Source organism: Hemiscyllium ocellatum, chromosome 5 (assembly GCF_020745735.1).
Source record: "Hemiscyllium ocellatum isolate sHemOce1 chromosome 5, sHemOce1.pat.X.cur, whole genome shotgun sequence".
Taxonomy (NCBI): domain Eukaryota; kingdom Metazoa; phylum Chordata; class Chondrichthyes; order Orectolobiformes; family Hemiscylliidae; genus Hemiscyllium; species Hemiscyllium ocellatum.
The window spans coordinates 43,962,152-43,982,712 of NC_083405.1; the positions used below are offsets into that span (position 1 = coordinate 43,962,152).

At 39.1% G+C, this 20,561-nt stretch overlaps 1 protein-coding gene across 16 annotated transcripts in view; it reads right to left on the bottom strand.

Moving 5' to 3' along the window:
• LOC132815678 (histone deacetylase 9-like) overlaps nt 1-20,561 on the bottom strand; it is a 766,519-nt gene that overhangs the window by 153,711 nt on the left and 592,247 nt on the right. For all 16 annotated transcript variants that reach the window (XM_060824722.1, XM_060824725.1, XM_060824717.1 and 13 more), the window contains 4 exons: nt 19,533-19,666; nt 12,316-12,436; nt 8,487-8,536; nt 2,273-2,380 (listed from right to left, as the gene is read on the bottom strand). In XM_060824722.1, coding sequence (XP_060680705.1) covers nt 2,273-2,380; nt 8,487-8,536; nt 12,316-12,436; nt 19,533-19,666 — 413 coding nt within the window. The remainder of the gene's footprint in view (nt 1-2,272; nt 2,381-8,486; nt 8,537-12,315; nt 12,437-19,532; nt 19,667-20,561) is intronic.

The following is a 20,561-nucleotide window of genomic DNA, read 5'->3' on the forward strand; positions in this document are numbered from 1 at the left end:
AAGTACCACAGCTCAGCATAAAGCCATGAAAAGTCATGCGATAGGTTGAAATGCCATGTCTTGGCATGGGGTGGTATGAGGCTCATAAGGAGGGTTAAATGGCTAGGGAGCATAGCCTGTTAAGGGAGACTTTGAGGAGAATGGTTTGAATCTATAACTTGTAAGTTACCTCAAGCAGATTATTTTTCATGACAACTCTGAGGTGCCAGGGGCAACAATACTTTGAGAAGCAAACACAACTCTTGAGAATTGCAGAGGAGTAGGCCAGGCCTTGTTCTGCAATGGAGCTGGGCCATTTGGGAGTATGATGTGCAGGGATACAACTTAAGCAGCCCTATTCCATCAGAAAAATATCTGAAAACTAATATGTCCAGAAATGGTGTCAACAGTCCTTGGATGGGATCCACCTGCCATTTTTAATGGGCTCCCAGGCTTTCCGATGGGGGACATAAGGAGATATTGCAAAGAAAAAATACCTTCTAAGGAAGTAAATCAATTCCAAAGGAAGCACATACTATTCATGATGAACTAAGTAATTTAAAGATAGCACCAAACTGAAAGAAAAAGCAGACGATACTTTCACAAATAGGGGTGGACAGGTGAGATAAGTATAAGTAACATTAAAGAATGATTAATAGATTAAGAAGGAAGGGAAAATTATAGCATGAGCAAAAGCTAGCTAGAAGTATATGAACAAACAATATGGTTCTCCAGGTATTTAAAAAAAGAAATGAGTGATTCAAGTGAATGTTGTTTCTGTAGTGAGTTGGGGAAATTAATAATAGAACATAGAGAAATGGTTGGTGACAAGGACAGTTGTTTTGTACAAGCCTTCACTGTAGTGGATACCAATAACACCCGAGAAATGATCTCAAAGGGAGCAAGGAAGTTAAAAGGATCACAGCGACAAAGGAGACAATATTGAGAATATTATGAGAACTAAAATCTGACAAGTACCCTGGCCTTGATGGGCACCATCCTGCTCAGAGTCAATGGCTATCAAGGGTGGTGAAGTAGGGCATTGATACCACAATCGGAGACTACCCATAATCATACTGAATGCAGCAAGCTAGAGGGGCCAAGTGGCCTATTCCTGCTCCTAATGTGTGTGCTTTCTCCCCACTCAGTGGGATCCAGGCTGAAGATTTGGTTGAAAAAGACTTTGTAACTACAGAATTCAGATTATGTAGTCTGGTCCAGCCTAAATGGTCCAGAGAGAAAAGGTGCTTTGACTTAACTGGGATGGAAGGCTGATCTGGAAAGATTTTTTTTAATTCAAGCAGTAGGGAGGATACAATGAGATGAATTATGAAATTAGGTAGCAACTACAATGTGGCATTCTTAGGAGAAGAAAGACTACACCTGAAAAAAAATGCCAATGATTTATTGTTCAGTGGAACAAGCTCTTACTCTGAGTTGAAGCAGGGGTTACCATGGAATTATTTAAAAATTTAGGAGACAGTTTGTTTTAATTTATAGTCAGTGGGATATGAAGAAGTGGGGATGTAACAGATGATATATAAAAATTGATTTGTTTTCCAGTTTTCAACTGCTCTGTACTCTCTCACGGTTCTGTGATATTGTGGAGTTTCCACTCCAATCAAGAAGAACTCTCAGCAACACATATTATAAAATGCAAAAACATACATATGTTTCCTGCTGGTAGTCTGAGACTTTATTGAAAATTATAGCCACATAGGTTGTAAACTTATCACTTGATCTGTCCAGCTATGAACTGACTGACCGATTCACACAAATTTATTTCAAATAAGAATCCCGCATGATGAAGTTATTGCATACGTGAGGTATTTCCATTTGAAGGAGTGCATTACTTCATTGTTCTTTCTGTTTTCAATGTTTCAATTTGGGTTGTTATAAATGCTCAACAAATACAATCTAGTTAGAAAAGCATAAAGAGTTTCTATCCCATTCACAGGAACTTTCAACTGGGTCAAGGCTGTATAAATTTAAAACTTTTCACCAGGCACAGAATTGCTGCAGGCTTATTGCACTGGGGACAATTTCTTTTCAGGAAATAAAGCTTACTAGACATTTTAGTATGAAATGAAGTTAAAAGAACAGTAGGAGGATGACAATAGGTACAATGAATATATTTCACAATGCATCACTTTAATGTGAGCAATTACACTTTAGATCCGTAGTTTCTCAGTCAACTAACTATTTCCCAGTGAACAGGCCTTAGTATTTGTGTTAATTTTCTCTGTCTCTTGCTTCCTCAATAATTCCCACACACAACGTTGTTGGACCTCACCTTTAGCTCTCCAGAGGCCACTTTGGAAGCCATCTCAATGACACAGCCAACGGCCATGCGTGCAGCACTGGACGAGTGCATCTCATTCCAAATGGTGTCACTGTCCACCTGAGCAAACAGACAGCAAAGAGAAACAAATCTGTGAGGGAGGGCTGGCAGGATGACAGCCAATGTACAATAACATTAGTCTTCCTTCTTGGCCAGCTGAACGGACCTTCTGGACACGGATTGCTTATGCTTTTTTATACACAGCCATGTCCAATGGAAATACATTCCTGTCATGCCTCACTGCCACTCAGTGTTTAGACTTCATTACAAACAACATCACATGCATGGACCGGATCTAGCTTACTTTGCAAGACTGTTATACACAGGCCACAGTAGTGGTTTGATATGAGCCAGGGGTCTGTGGTATGTGCATGACTCTGTTAAACAAGTGCCAAAGAAATTGAAAAGAAAACCAAGTTAATGTTTATCACATTAGATACTAACAGAAAGCATACTCAGCAATTTTAGAAGCATTCTTTAAAAATGTTGTTTTACCTCCAGTTCTTTGTGACATAAAACAGTATTATTTAAATGACGATACAATACGAAATGAAATAGGATTATGTCTCATTAAAATTATCTGCCTACACATCAATGGTACAAATGACACTCTAGTACTTATATTCCTTATCCACTAATACAGATTTCTGTGTATTACTGTAATAAGTACTTTAATATTATGCTAATAATTTCCTTTTCCATAGTATATAATTTTTACAAGTACCACCAATTGGAAATTAACTGATTATGACAAGCATTGTAATAGCTAAACTCATACCGTATTACTGCTGCTTGTTAGAGATGGATATTCAGCAGTAAAAATTCTTCAGGTAGTTTACAGTCAATGGAAAAGATTACTAATAGTCTTGTATGTGTCTTTCTGATGCCAAAACCCATTTATGAAACAATTTAATTGCATTATTAGGAACCTTGAATTTACAGAGAAAGAGTAAGGAAAGAGAAAATATGCATGCTAATCTGATAAATTTCAGAGTTACCAGAATATGTTATGAAAAGGATGAACACTTTAGAGACACCTTTACCTTAGAGTAGCTGATAAGATGTAGAAAGTATTAAATGCCTCAACAACTGGACATTTCAGGAATTCAGAATTAAAATTGATCTTTGTTTCTTCAACTTTATGTCTGTTTCTAGATTAATCAGTGACTGAGAAAGTATAAAGGAATGACTGAATGGTGCAATGCAAGTTTAATGTGGAACGTGCAGTAAAATGAAGTTAATGTCTTGAACATATCAAGAGGCTTGATGGGCTGAATGGTCAATCCTCCTATTTCTTCTGAGTTTATATCTAAAAGTGCTTGAAAAAACCTGTGACATGAAATTGGTTGGAGCCACTTTCCAAGCTTGAGCTGCTTAAAACAATCATCAATCCTGTTTAAACCAGAAACAAGTCTGCCTTATTACATTTATCTTATTCAGTTGGGGCTGGGTATGTCGTACATAGGCAACTAGTAAATTTTACAGTTTGAGCCCAACTAGAAAATGTGAGGTGTGCAAAACTTAACCACTTAATCAACGTATCTTATTTTAAAGTTGCAATTCTTGAAAGCATTCGCTGATTGAAAAAGACTTGTCAGGTTACTTTAAAAACACACACACATATAAATACTGTGACATAATTTTGTTTTCAATTAGTCTGGATTTGCAATTAAAAATACAAAGTTGGAGTCAATTGCAGTGGTTAGAGTCATACCTGGAAAATAGGGAGGTACTATGTCAGGGTACATACTCAGATGTATTTCTGCCTCTGGGAAAATTTATAGGATTGGCACTAGCAATAGCTTCCTGCTTCATGCAGGCAGGCAATTCAAACAATGATAACCCCACTTAGGGGACATTATGCTACATTGGCAGTAATGTTCCCATCATTGGAGTGAGCCCTGTCTTTTGTGGAGACTGACAGTTTCCTTATCACTACTTCTGCAGAGGGAATTCTTTAATTCTTGACTTCCCTATGAACAGCTGGGGGTGTGTCCATGTTGAGATGCCCTCAAACTCACCTTATTACCTTATCGGCAACCATTACTCAGCAGGTGGGACTGCCAGTCTGACAATATTCCAGCCTTCTGATTGCCTTGTCAGCTTCAATTGGATATACAGGAGATAACTTTGTAATTGATTGCATAAAGGTCATGACTGATGTCCTGTCATGGCCATATCTAGGTTCCTGCCCCAGGAATTAGGCTGGCATCAGTATCAGAACCTAACATGCAAGTTGCCTTTCCAGTAACTGGATTTTCTTACTTGAATTGGATGAGAATGGGGGTGGACAATGGACACAAACGACACATCACTACATCCTACTGTCCCGCAGGCATGAGGGTGAAGGCAAGAAACACAAAGTTGGTGATTAGATTTGTCTAAGTTAAATCATTACCATGCTCCTCGAGAACCAGCATTGGGAAAGGTGGGCAGTTGGGAGGACATGGGTAAAGAAAACATCTCCAGTCTGTCAGGAACAAGGTATGCGTGTGCAAAGCTATTTCATTTTTTAAAAATGGCAAGTTTTAAGAAAATCTGTTCCATTGGTCATGACATTTTCTTAACCAGAACGATTTACTAGCTCATGTGTGAGACATGCTCGATGTTTAAATGGACATGTTTCAATATTATTGCGCAGAATTTAAAAACTAATTAGCAATATCTTGTAAGTGAAGAGAGGTGTTGCCATCAAATTCACCATAAAAAAAGTTTAAAACACATTGGCAGGCAATGTATAATTGAATAAAACAGCAAAATTAATTATTACTTTTAATATAAAAATGGTTCAAAATGTTCCCTGCAGGGTTTTTTTTTAAGAAGTTAAGATGTGGTGTCTTTTTGTATTTTTTTGGAGGATATTAGATAATGAGGTGAAGTCAATTGGACTCTAAATATACATTGCCCACAGACTCCTCAAGGCAGCAAATATTACAGGCTACCTGGGAGTCTGTGAACCTCTTTAACTCTACAAATGCATGGGACTGCTGCATGTAACACCCACTGCTTCAGATAGTAATGGGGAGGATGCTGCCTAATAACAACTCTTAGAGCAGCAAACTGGGATTGTACTGATAATTTTCGATTGTTCTACCAAACATTCTTGTGTCCCAGCAGTGTGAGATTGCCAATAATTAGCTTGCGATCGTGAACAGTTTTGAGCTGTGGCTTCACTATGAATCAGGTTGAGACTGCTTGAACATATTTTACATACAAGTGCCGCAGCTGGCAGGAGGGAGCTTTCATCTTATCATTCTGGAGTCGATTCAAACCCAGACCCCTGATGGGAGATTCAGAGTCCAAACACATTGCATCACTTTGTCCATGTGTGAGTCATGCTCAATGTTTAAATGGACGTGTTTCAATATTATTGCAGCAGAATTTAAAAGCTAATTAGCAATATCTTGTATGTGAAGGGAAGTGTTGTCATTAAATTCACCATAAAAAAAAGTTAAAACACATTAACAGGCAATGTATAATTGAATAAAACAGCAAAATTAGTTGTTACTTTTAATATAAAAATGGTTCAAAATGTTCCATGCAGGGGTTTTATTTGAAGAAATTAAAACGTGGTGTCTTTTTTGTCTTTTTTTGAGAAAATTAATATTCGCAGTTTAGAGCTCTGCAGCCTCAGATTATTGGTCCCAATGGCCCCTTTACTTGCTCATTGTCAAGTTCAGAGACAGGCTTACAGAGAATCTATTGCATCTGTTCTTGGATAATATGTCATAAAGGAAATGGACTGAGCTATCAAGAGGGTGATCGTGCCAGGTTGTAGTTTTCCTATTCCAGATTCTGATTTTCAAAGTGGCAGATTATTGGCATGGGGGAAGCAAAATTCTATCTACTTACTTCTTCTAAGTGTGCAACATGTTTTTATTTTTAATTCTTATGACTGTGATTTTACAACTAATAATTTGGACTTGGATCTTGTAAACACAGCTTTCTGAATCAAATGGCTCAGTAAGGAAATTACTGAGAATGTAATGTGACTGACTCATTTCATGTGAAAATTAATTCTAGTGATTCAGTCACTAGTCAAACGAATCCAATGTTATTTCTCTCCCAGTTTTATCATTCTATAGCTTTTAGGTACAATTTCAGTGAATTGCCCAAGTTCAGATGATACAAGTCAACTGGTATTCTCTGATGTGTGCTGGATACTCTCCAGGGCATCAGGAAAGAAATCATCTTCTATAAAATCATATCCTGTTTGCAAACATCATATTCCCTGAGCCACCAGCTAATCTAGATATATTAACCCTAGCCAATCTAAGTGCCAATTTCTCATCCAGTGTCACAAGCACGGCTCCTTTATATTTTTATGACCCTGTCAAAAAATAATACTTGCTGCCATTGGTGATGATTTGAATTGCCTCCTCTGAGCTGTGCAAATGGAGAAATAGGTCTGTTATCAATTTTGCTAAGCGTGCCTAGAGAATTGTGGATTGTTTCAGGTCCAAGTTATAAATGACAACAAACGCTGTAAAGCCTTTTGAAGCAGTGCAGCTGATGATGGTATTGTCATAAAATCTGCCTTGTTCTTTTTCTGCACCATTATTTGCAGCCGTCAAGTAGATTAAAGGCTATGATTATTCAAAAGAATTGATCATTTTATAGCCCAGATCAGTTAGCATGCAAAACGGAGCTTAGTTGTTTGCAATTTTACTTCTATCTATGATAATGTCATTTAAACATATCTACGAATCAATGAAGTAATTTATGCTACAATAATATCAAATGGAGTTTGTCAACAACAGAAAATGGAGGAATACGAAATAGGAACAGAAAATGTTCAAAACTATCAGCAGATCCATTAGGTCAGGGCAAAGAATCTCCAGTCTTTTCACTTTCAAATGCTGAGTGAATTGCTGCATATTTCTAACATTCACCTGGTTTACTGATATAGAACCATAACATACAGCACAGAAAAGGAAGCTATTCAGCTTATCAAGTCCATGCCATTTCTCTGCAAGAGTAATTCAGCTAGTCCCATTCCCTACTCTTCAACTGCATGCTATTTTCAAACAGTTGAGTCAAGATTGAGTGAAACTGTTGCAAAAATATGTTCTGTGCTCTAACATTATTTTTAAAGATGTGCTTGGACAAATTGCTTTGCATCTGCAAAGGCTTTCAAAGGTATTTGCTCCCTCAAATTATGCAATGGACTCTGCTTGAGTATGGTTTGCAACCTTTAATCTAGAAATTAGGACAGTTATAAACTTTTGGCATCAGTAATCACTCCACAAATATTCAGGCCAGCAACTAATAGGACTCAAAGCCACAGGCATTGGCACGAGTTGAAGTGGTTGTAAATTGCTAGTGTAGTGGCAACAGTGAATCATTCCAGCTCCAGAATGATTGAGGAGGCTTGCAACAATTACTGATATGCATTCTTCAGCTTAATATGCATTGTTTGTAACACAACTAGGTGATGGTTTTCCCATTAATTTGTGCATATATATTCTGATACTTCCCAACATAGGACAGTCATTACACACAGCATACTTGTGGGCTTTTGTTATTCCCGCAGCCTGTCCCTCTCCATCTTATCATAGGATGCTTTGTTGTCTTTTTGTGGGAAGGGGGAAACATCAAGAAGTCAGAATTAAAATTCCAAAGTTTTATTATATCTTTTACTTCAGGATGAGTCACTAAGAGCTTTCTTTTTATTGCTGCTGTAAGATATATCACAAGATAAATATTTCCACGAGTTTGTAAATCATCAGTGCAATGACTGCCACTTCCTGTTCAGTGAACGGTGAGGTCAGCCTCCAGTTCTATTAAAGGTTGGAGGGGGTGGGTGGGGGTGGAAATATGAGGGGAGCACAACTTTAAGAGATGCTTTTTGATTTAATGCTGCATCACTGAAGTTTCTTAAAATTTAATGTGGGAAGGTACTTGTCGAAGAATAGAAGAAAAGGCAGCACAAAACGTCACATAGAGGGTGAACAAGTGATGTTTTTTCCATCTGGGGTTAAATATTCAAGAACATTGTTTCAGTGACTCACTGAGCAACCAATGTTTTGCTTAAGAATGGTTGGGGGAATTCTCCAGCTGTCAGACTTTAATGAAAGCCTGACTAAGACTTAATACAGTGCACAGAACATTTTTTTTTACAAAAGAACTAACATATAGAATGAACAGCAACAAAAGTTATACTTACTCCAAGACCCCCACAAGGGAGAGCAGAGAAGAAATTTTGCGTGACAGAACCTAGGTGAGGAAGGAAAAGAATAAGTAGTCTTAATTATTGTGAGTTCAGTTTTGCATTCTTTAAATTTCAGAAGCCAAGTTCCATGTCATAAACAGAGGAAACTTGGTGGAAGAGCACGGAGTACAGAAAACATTCAAGTCTGCATAACCTCACAAGATGTTCATTTCAAGGTTGAGCTCATGTGGGATATTTTCTGTTCATTTTACAGATGCCCATTACACATTTGTTTATATCACAAGATCAACATATGTTGGAGTTTGAAATTAAAATGACTTTCTCCCTTCCTTGCCCAAAGGTGCTGCATTATTGAATGTAAGGCTGGACTTTCCTGTAGCTGGCAGAGTAGCTGTGATACAAAACTTCTAACTTCCATCACTTTGAATATCAATTTGAGTTAAATTAGTTAGCACTGTAATGTGGGCTACCAGTGGGAGCCCTGCCACCAGGATGGAGCCAACCCAGCAAGACTTTAAGTACCTGAAGAAATTTGAGAGTTTTAAAAGGGGCTGAAGGACCCCAATAAAGGAGATTAGAAAATTATTTTCAACTTTAGCCTTGCTTAAAATTTGAAGGGTGTTTGGGTCCTATACAAAGGGGAGTGAGATCATTACAACTTACATGGATCAAGTTAGGAAACACAACACCTCTGATCCAGGAATTACCATGACAGTTTTATTGGTGATCTTGGACACTAACAGGATCAGCAAATACACACAAATGTTTTTGAAAGTTTTTTTTCATACATTTGTCCAGAGGATGCTCTCTGACAAGGTCTGTATCTATTTCTCATCCCTAACTGCACTCGAGAACTGCTGGTGGTGAACTACCCTGTTGCGCAGGAGCAATTCATAGTAGGGATGTGGAAGGTGGTAGGGTGGTGATAAATACACCACAGTGCTTTAGACATTTTGACATTTACATGTTCTTAATTGATTTGATCTGGTACCAAAACCTTTTAACCCTTGATAGTTTCCTACACTTTATGCTTGAATCCTCCATCCAGGTTTCTTAAGTGAGATAATGAAATATGTGTTTCTCAGTCTTTATTACTCAACAAAATTTATGTTGTTTGTTTATGGAATCTGGGCAATGCCATCATGACAGCATTTGTTATCCATCACTGGTTTCCCTAAGGGCATTAAGAATCAACCGTACGTGTGTGCTGGAGTCATACACAGGCCAAACTGGGTCAGGGTGGCAGCTTCCTTTCCCTGAAGGCCATTAGTTAACCAGTCGTGTTGTATCCTTCTAAATAGAATTGCTCATGGCATGCATTATTTCATACTTTTTATTTTGGGTTTGCATTCCTTCAATCACTCCGCTTCTTGCATCTCTTGCAGTAAAAATAATGAGTATACTTCCACCAAAGAATTACAAGTGAAACACATACATCCACTCCTTCTGCAATGAAATATGTTCTAATACATTGACTGCAGGATTATTGTGGTGAAATAGTAACAAAAATATTGGGCTGAATTTTTTTCTCTTCTTTGGCCAAGTGTTTTGCCACACGCTGGTGCTCCAGCATTATTAGCGAGGATGCGACCTAAAAATCAAGGCTGGCACCCTGCTTCACTGACAGAGACCTGGAGAGATTGGGGAATGCGGTGGTGGAGACGAAGGCAATCCTCCATCTGTGATCTTATCCCCTCTCCTGCATTTGCTTCACCATTAAATGCTCTTCCATTCACTTTCCTCTTATTCAGACTCTCCCTTTGTCTCCTGGTTGGAAAACATGGCCCACCCCTTCGCCTGACATCTTCACAGCACCTAGACTGCTCTTCCTGCACTGCTTCACACCTCAGCTGCACAATTCACCATTGTTCAAAAGCTGGACTACAATCGGACAAACTCCTTGCCTGACTGCGAGGCCTCTCCTGTACAGCTTATCTCCTCTCGATCTCACTAGGGACTGGTCACCTTTCATTTTCAGACATAGTCATTTGGTTGAAGCACACGCAGTGTATTTGTCGTGTAAGCTGCTGGCACATGTGGAAAGTGTGACAGTGATGGAATATGCCCCCTTGGTTGTTCAGTGTTCTGAACAGTGACAACCTGCTACGTATTCCAATGTGCTAAAAGACTGCAAGAGACAGAAGCTAGCAGTCTCCAAGTAAGGTCAAACTAAATGAGTGCTATGACATGAAGCTCAGAGTCATAGAATGGATCTTGTGTTGATGCATGAGATGCATACATCCCCTGCATGTAAAGCAACCTGTCAGCAGCATGCTAGTTGAAGATGTCCCTGAGTTCCAAAGTGAAGTCCTGAAGGGCTGAAGTGTGTGACAGTTGGACAGGCAACAATCTAGTGGTGATGCTGGTGGTTTGCTATTGCAAACAAAGGGTGAAGGAGGACTGAATTAACTCTCCAGAGGCAGGTATCCCATCACCAAATCATTCTTTATTCATACATGGAGAGTCCTTGACATTGTCCCAGCACCCTCAGACCCAGCTCTCAGAGTGAACAAGATCTCTGACCTTCCTGTTCTTATCTGTCAGCCAGGGCTCCTTGATTGGACCAGATTTGACAGCCCAATCAGGGAACTCATATTCTATGAGGTCCAGCTGGATGACTTCATTATAATTACTACAAGGACAGTGCCCGTGGGATATGCAGGGACACTGTGATGAAGTGAGAGGTGGATTTAGACCTGGAGGAGCAAGTGGTGAGCTGCTACTGGTGGATAACCACTCAGACTCTTACTTTGAGAATTTGTCTTGTTTCTCAGGGGAGGAGAGGAGAATTGGGAGGTACATAGAGATGAAGTGAGCTTAGCCAATAATGAAATGCAAATTCATGGAAATAAAGTAATCACCACTTAATAGCAAGGTTCTGAAGTCATCATTTAAAACTTAAGGTGGAAATTTGGAATTTTGTTCTCAATGTGGAGAGTTTTATTTTTGAATATTTCCCCAACTTTCTTGCCATTTCCCACATTGATTAAGGGAAGCAAACATCTTAAGTCCAGATTTGCACAGTACTTTTAGAAGACGAAAAGTGTGGTGCTGGAAAAGCACAGCAGGTCAGGCAGTATCTGAGGAGCAGGAGAATAGATGTTCCAGGCATAAGCCCTTCCTTAGGAATGCTTATGCCCGAAATGTCGATTCTCCTGCTCCTCGGATGCTGTCTGACCTGGTGCGTTTTTCCAGCACCACACGCTTTGACTCTGATCTGCAGTCCTCACTTTCTCCCAGTAATTTTAGGAGATGATTTTAATTCACGTTGGCTGAACGAAATTCAATAATGTTACCTGAAAGTTCCAACAGTTTTATTTACCATCCCATTCTCTTGATGCGCTGGCACTTGTTATCTTGATTAAGATCGTGAGATGAGCTACTAGGGTCCAGTGATGCATGCTCCACCCAATTGACACAGGTATTGAGTGGTTTAAAAAGTGATCCTTAACAGGGCAACTGGAGGCTTCTTTAAAAAATGGGAACTTTTTTTATGGTTATGGAAATAGTCCTTGTCTCAAAAATAAATCTTTGCCACTGCCAACCTTCCTGAGACACTCTGCTGGGATTGTTCTGAGTATCTACAGGAGCACCTTCTATGTTCAGGTTCTGCCTTAAAAGAATGGGCACATATTTTACTGTAACTAATACCACCACTCTAAAATGGAAACAGATAATAAAAGAATAATCCTAAATTTTGATAAATACATTGGGTCAAGTGACAATTCGTTACACGCCAGGCCGAGTGCTTTAAGCTGACACTAGCAATGACTGATGAATGTTATGGAATGTGCTGCTGTCCGTAGAACAAGGCTCTACAAACCTAGCAGCTTCCTTGTGTCCAGCTTTTGTCTGTTGAGGAGGTTAGCACCGAAGAGCAGTGAATGATATTCAGAGTGAACCATCTGTATTTCCTCCAAAGTGGCTTTTCGACCTCGGATTTGCTAAAGGAATAAAACAGCAAAACATTTATTCACTCAGCAACCCACACAATCTTATAAACAATTGTTACTCTTATGGAGAACATGATTAAACATACATATTCATTTGCAATCCCAAAACATGTCTGCAGTTTTGTAGAAAATCACAATGTTAGATTCTCATTGTATTCTGACATAATGCCCATCATAATATCCAGATGGTATGGGTTGCGCATGGCTTCTATTTTTAACAGAGTAATCAAACTGAATTGCACTGAAGTTACATCTGGGTACAAAATTCAAACCTAATGTGCTTAGCAGGAAATGCCCAGGGTCAAGTCAAACGCTTGTTTTTAAATAAGAACAGAAATTGCTGGAGAAACTCAATACGCCTGTAAATGTTCTGAAGAAGGGTCACTGAACTCAAAACATTAACTCTGTTTTCTCTTCACAGATGCTGACAGGCCTGCTGAGTTTCTCCAGCAATTATTGCCCACTATCACTCTCCACTGAATTCAACAGGGGGAACAATCAGCTGTGGTGTGAAACTAATGATTTTACTCAATTCTGGTAATTTCCCAACAAGCACAATAAGTTAAATTTTATCCCCAATGAGTCATAGTTATGTTTTGAAATTAAGCTTTGATGTATTAACTTGATAATATATGGTAGAAACCTTTTAAACATATGCCAATTCTGATCAGGAGAGAGAAGCAAAACACAATGAGATCAAAATCTTTTTTCGGTGAAGACAATGGGGAGAAACTGAGCTCCTTTGCTCCATGTTTCTGAATATCAAATTGGGGAAACAAATATAGAGTCATTGAATCATGGAACAGTTACAGCACACAATGAAACCATTTGGCCCATAGTGTCTATGCCAGCCGTCAGCAAAGGCAAATCATCTAATTCACTCTCATACCTGTTCCCTCTAGTTCCACAAATGGTTACTCTTCAAATAATTATCCAATGGGCCTTGAAAAACAGTTATTGAATCTACCTCTGCCATAATCCACGGCAGTGCATTCTAGATCCTAACCCCACACTGAGTAAAAAACAGTTTCCTTATGCCACCAGTGCTTCTTTAGCTAGTCACCTTAAACCAATGCCCTTGCGCTCTTGAATCTTATTCCCACAGCTTATGTACTCAGTCCAGACCCATCAGCACCTCAGAACACCTGTATCTAATCTTCATTCAAATTTATTTTCTTCAAGGAAGACAATCCCAACCTCTTCAATCTATCCACATAGATGAAGTTTATCATCTCTGGAGCCATTTTCATTTTTTGTTGCGTAGCCTCTCTAATGTCTTTCCTAAGATGAGATGCCCAGAACTAGGCATAATTCTTCAGCTGAAGTTGAACTGGGTTTATACACACTTTTCACAACATTCTTGCTTTTGTGTGTCCCTATTTATGAAACCTAGGATCCCATAAGTTTTTAACTGCTTCTAAAGCTGCCCTACCACATTCAACAATTTGTGCTCAAACATCTTTAACTTCCTCTGCTCTTCAACCACTTTAGAATTGTTGCCTTTCTTTATTTCTCCTAAAAATGATTCACTGTATACTACCATGCATTAAATATCATCTGTCATTTTTTCACCCATTTTACCAGCTGGTCTATGTCCTCTTGAACTTTATCACTATGCTGATCACAGTTCATAAAATTTTCAAGTTTGCATGTTCTGCAAATTTTAAAGTTGCACTCTATTCAAGTCTTGGTCATTAATATGTAATTAAGAAAAACAATGGTCCTAAAATCAAGCCTTGGAAAATGCCTTTCTCTATTCTGAAAAACAACTGTTCACCATTCTGTTGCTTGGTCACTGAAGCAAATCACTTTTTTATTCTATGTGCTCGAACTTTGCTGACAAGTCTATTATGTGCTATTTTATCAGTAATTTTTTGGAAGCTAATACACATCTTTTGCCATCATCGGCCTTCTTCATTATCTTGTTAAAAAGATCAACCACTTTCATAAATTATGATTCACCATTAACAAATTCAAACTAGCTTCCCTAAATTAATCCACACATCTCCAAGTGACTGTTGATTCTGCCTTAAATTATTATTTGTAAAAGTGTTTCCACTACTGCACTAAAACTATCTGGCCTATAGTGTCTATCATTATCCTTAAATCAGTGGTTAGCACTGCTGCCTCACAGTGCCAGTGACCCGAGTTTGATTCCTCCCTCGGGCGACTGTCTGTGTGGAGTTTATACATTCTCCCCTTGTCTGCATGGGTTTCCTTCAGGTGCTCCAATGTTCTTTGAAAGTCCAAAGATGTGGAAGTTAGATGGATTGGCCAGGCTAAATTAGATTAGATTAGATTAGACTTACAGTGTGGAAACAGGCCCTTCGGCCCAACAAGTCCACACCGACCCGCCGAAGCGCAACCCACCCATACCCCTACATTTACCCCTTACCTAACACTATGGGCAATTTAGCTTGGCCAATTCACCTGACCCGCACATCTTTGGACTGTGGGAGGAAACCGGAGTACCCGGAGGAAACCCACGCAGACACGGGGAGAACGTGCAAACTCCACACAGTCAGTTGCCTGAGTCGGGAATTGAACCCGGGTCTACAGGCGCTGTGAGGCAGCAGTGCTAACCACTGTGCCACCGTGCCGCCCATCAAGTCCCGTAGTGTCCAGAAATGTGCAAGCTAGGTGGATTAGTCATGGGAAATGCAGGGTTGCAGGGATAGGATAGAGGGGTGAGTTTGGGTGGGATGCTCTTTGGAGGGTCGGTATGGACTCAATGGGTTGAATGACTTGCTTCTATACTATAGGGATTCTAAGATTATATGATTTATTGGATAAGGCTATAACATTTACAATTTTCCCATCTCCTGCAACCGCCTTATACGTATGCTGCATTGGTAGATTGTGGTCACTGTCTCTACAACTTCATACTCACATTTTCCTCAGTACTGCCAAATGTCTCACGCATGGTTCTTTGTGAATTATGAATGAAATAACTCCACAGAGGCCAGTATCCCATCACCAAGTCACCCTTTATTTACACATGGAAAGGCCTTGACACTGATCCAGCTCCTTCTGAGCCAGCTGTCAGAGTGAACAGAATGTCTGACACTCCGCTTTTAATCTGTCAGCCAGGGCTCCCTGATCGGACCAGATTAACAGCCCAATTAAGGCCCTCATTTTCCATGAGGTCCACTTGGCTGGCCTCGTTACAATCTCTACAATCAACAGTAAAGTGCAATCTTATTTTTCATTGCAATATTCTCCTGACAGCTGTTAAAATCACCCTTTTTCTACTTCATCTTATATTTAATCTAGTTTGTCATCCAGGAAGCTCTGGATAATTTTTTTTCAACATTTCCCTCTTGTGGGAATGTATTTTGACTGCACCCGAATGCTCTCTTTTAAAAAAAAACCTATTGTTACTATATAGATTTTCTTGCAAATCTTTGAGGCCAAATTATCTCGGCCAGATTTGTTCTCACCGATTGAAGTTGGCTTTCTCCCAATTCCTTTTTTTTATTTCTGGGAACAATCTCTCCTGAAAGTGCATCAGCCGCCAAATTGACAGACAGTGAATTCCAATACCCTGGCCTAGAGCCTAAATGAAGTGAAACGTTCCTGAAGTATGAATATCAGAGACTTAATAGAAAAATCCATGGTTGCTCAATTTTTCTGGGTTGTTCATCAATGGAGCATGGCTGAACATCAGAGAACAGGCAAGATTTTACTTTAAAAATTACATTCATGTTGATAAAGGCGACAAAAATGTGCATCCTGTTTCTAAACCAGGTCAGTGTCAGCTATAATTTGCATCCTGTGGGGCGGCATGGTGGCTCAGTGGTTAGCACTGCTGCCTCACAGCACCAAGGTCCCAGGTTCAAATCCAGCCTCTGGGGACTGTCTGTGTGGAGTTTGCACACTCTTCCCCGTGTCTGTGTGGGTTTCCTCCAGGTGCTCCGGTTTCCTCCCAAAGTCCAAAGATGTGCAGGCCAGGTGAATTGGCCATGCTAAATTGTCTCATAGTGTTAGGTGCATTCGTCAGAGGGAAATGGGTCTGGGTGGGTTACTCTTCAGAGGGTCAGTGTGGACCAGTTGGACCAAATGGCATGTTCGCACACTGTAGGGAATCTAATCTAATCTAATCTATGATGACTTTCCACTCCTGTTCATCGCGCCTCTAGGAATTCTGTCTAGCTGAGGTCAGAACCATATACATGTTCCTGGGTTCCAATGAGTGATCTGCATTAAGTCCCTGAGTTGGAATCTACGGTTCACGGATTTAGTGGGCTTGAGACCAGAGGCTCCAGTTTCATTGGGTGCACAACGTGTTGCAGTCAGGTTTAGGAGCAGAACAGTGAGTTTCTTAACTACCATCAGAAACACATTTATAAATACACAAACTCACAAAACATAAAATTGAAAAATTTAAAACAAAAATGATGGTCTGTCTAAAAGTAAACACCAACTTACAACAAGGATATTGTCAATAGAGATAAATATTAAAATTTTTGAAATATTTTTCATTCAAACAGCAAGGCACTTCCATGTAGTTATCCAATTAGTGATTCATAACCAATGGATCTATGGACCAGAATGGTAGTGTATGACTGATTTGAAAACAGCATTTCTGATATTGTCAGTATTTATTGTATTAAACAGTCGCTTACATCGTCATATAGTGCGTATTGGAAAAATTCAAAGGTTCCGAATTCTTACTTTTGTGAAAGTATTTGTAATTAATATTGTAAATCATAAAACAGAATTTAATATAAACCTAATTATTTTGGTAATATTACTGGTCAAAAGTGTATAAAGTTATGTTTGTTTGCACTCCATGGATACAGTAAACGTAGACAGTGAAATACTTCACACTCTGACTACATCAGACATAGGCCTGTATTTTCATCCATGGTCTTCAGCATAAAGTTAGCAAGTTTCATGGCATTGCAAATCTTACCCAGGAAAATGTAGCCTGGAAAGTCGGAATTTTGTTTTGGGGTAGCTGGGTTCCCTGGGCATCTGGTCAAGTGACCCAGAGCAAGAGCTGATGCTGCCAGGTTTAGAAGTGTTACTGCCTTGGAGCACGGGAGTTATTAAAAAATGATAAAGATAAAACAAAAACCAGCCCTCCAATTCTCACCAACTCTCACCTCTCACAAACTGCTGAATACTATCCATGTCAAACTATGCAGTCGCATGTCGCCACTCATCCCAGTGACCCATCACACTCATCATGTCAACCCAGGATATACCCCCACCTTCAACAGCCCTTATAGAGTTCATGCCCATCACCCTCACAACCATTTACTCAGTCTTTCCACCCAATGACATACTACCTACCTGAGCCAAAAGGTGTGGTGCTGGAAAAGCACAGCAGGTCAGGAAACATCCGAGGAGCAGAAAAATCAACGTTTTGGGCATAGGCTCTTCATCAGGAATCCTGCTCCTTGGATGCTGCCTGACCTGCTGTGCTTTTCCAGTGCCACATGTTTTGACTCTGATCTCCAGTATCTGCAGTCCTCACTTTCTCCCACACGACCTACCTGCTCTGGTCTCTCATATGCCCATGACACTCGATGTGCCCAATCATTCCCTAGGCTCCTCAAAACTTCTTTGCCAGCCTATGTCTCCCACTGATTTCCATGGCCCTTTATAGTCACTGAACTGACTTATTACTAATTCATGCCAATCCAGGTCCCAAATTAATACCCCCCTCCCTTGACTTTCTTTCTGCCAGTTCATCTTGTGTCCACGATGGTCAAACCTCAGGAACCATGCTGACAGAAAATAATTGATCTATTCATAACATCATGTCTTTGAAATACCCTCCCTTCATTAAAATCAAATTACTTCAAATAATATCTCATGAAAACAAATATTTAGCTTAAGTACTTAATTTATTTTCTATGACAACAAACATTTCTATTCTGTAAGTATTTGGAACTGTCAATGCAACTTTTCAGTGATCAGGCACCTCTGTGATAATGTCAAATCAGTCATGCAATCCGGTAATGATAAACCTTAGTCAACAGAATGGTATAAAAATCACTGTTTCTCCAAAAAAGATCCATACACCTTTTTAAAAATTCAAAGTCTAGGAGAGCTAGATCTTTTGACAATGTTGATGAATCCAATGTGTTTTGGCAGTTCTTTGATACCTTTAACAACGCTTGGCAGTTCCTTTAAAGCTCTGCCAGTTCCATCGAGTTTCTGAACTATTCACATGCACTTATCTTTTCATTTAAAAAAAAATGTTTCCCTGATCTCTCTCAAGGCTACAAAAAATAGAAATTGCTGGAAAAAACTCAGCAGGTCTGGCAGCATCTGTGGAAAGAAAGCAGAATTAACATTTTGGGTCCAGTGACCCTTCTTCAGAACACCTCTCAAGGCTACCCTGGCTTTCCAGATCCTCGGCCTATTCTCTGCATTGCTTTATATAGGTAGCTTCCTCCAGCAACCAATGATATGCAAATTTATTATACCCCTATTCTCACACTCCAGTAAAAACAATGGAAGTCAGGGCTTCCAGAATCGAGGTTCTGTTGGCATGCTCTTGCAGGAAAGCCTCTCCAGTAAGTAACAGCAGTCTGAGTTGCAATTACTTTGCCTTTTCTCTTATAACTTCCATCCAGGAATATCGTTTTAAACTCTAATTAGCCACCTTTTTAAAATCTGGTCATATTAGTTCCAGATTGCATAAACTTAAACATATCCTGACTATGAAACACATCAGCACTCACAATTGAGATCTTCATTCATAATTAATGCACGCTTTATGAATTACATTCAAGAAATTCACTTAATGGAGACTCAAAATGAAATGCAACACTGGTTTTCTGTATGTGTTAAAAATTGTTAGCAATCTATGATCAAGTAAAACATGTAGTTAAATATCTCTAGCTTTTTGCTTTGAGATCCATGAAACAGTAACATTCAATGGATATTGCATGTCAATGCAAATACTATTATACGATTGCAGGCTTTGCCAGAATGTTTTGTCACTTAACCCTTGAAGTGTTTGATCTATGTCTGGAAGTAGTTTTACAAATTTATGTCTATTAGTCCATAGTCTGAGGTCACAGCTTCATAACGTAAAAAAAAATAATGATTTCTTGTATGGCAAACTCACCTCACAAATGCTGAGCAATCCTGCTTCCTGCAACCTTGACCAGATGCTTTGTATCCTTCCAGGATGCTCAGGATGAATATTGTGGTTACCGCAAATGCACTGGTGTTTAAGCATGACGGTGTCATAGACAACTCCTGCAGTAAGAAAATAGCAAAGGAACAAAGAATAGTGGACTTCTCGATTCATAGTAGACATGCTGTAAAGCTGAAAAACAAAAATGACCCAATGGAAGACAAAAAAAATTATGAATCTGAAGTGAATATTTCCCACTTTGCTGCAGTGGTAGATAAAGCTTCATTAAATTTGTTACATTTCTACATTTCCTGATTTGTTAATGCATTACTGTTTCTCTGCTTACTAATATATGCAAAGTTCTTCCAGGTCAATGAAATTAGGGTTGCAATATTAGAATGCGATAGATAAACATGCTAATGGAATAAACAGAAGGAAAGAGATTGTAACTTCCAAGATGAAAAACTAAAACAGAAACTTACAGCCCTCTGGCTAGAGCTCAAGCAAAATGCTTCATGAAGAAATCTCAATTAATGCATCTTGTGAAATAATTAGTATCATCTTATATACTACATTTAGAACATTCTAACTAGTTCATTTTTACTTTAATAATTGTAATATGATGAAGGAGTATTGGATAGGTGGAGTCGAAGAAAGAATAAATAAATTATTTTTGAAGTCAGAGTTGGATGGCCTGAAATATGGGCTACATTTACATCCAAAGGGATTCAAAGATGCTAATAGGTCAGAAGTTTATATAGTGAGCTTCACATATTCCAGAATATCAATGGAAATGCATTAGCTATCTTCATAGATCTGTCTGACTACCATTGAATCAGAAGCCTCAATGAGATATGTTTCTCTACCAACAGGAAAGAACTACAGGGGCTTAACTAAGTCTCATAAGATACCTTCAAATAAAAAGGAAAATATTGCAGTTGCTGGAGGTATGAGATAAGAAAAAACAGAACGTGCAGGAGAAACTCAGATCTGGCAGTACGTGGAGAGTGAAACAGA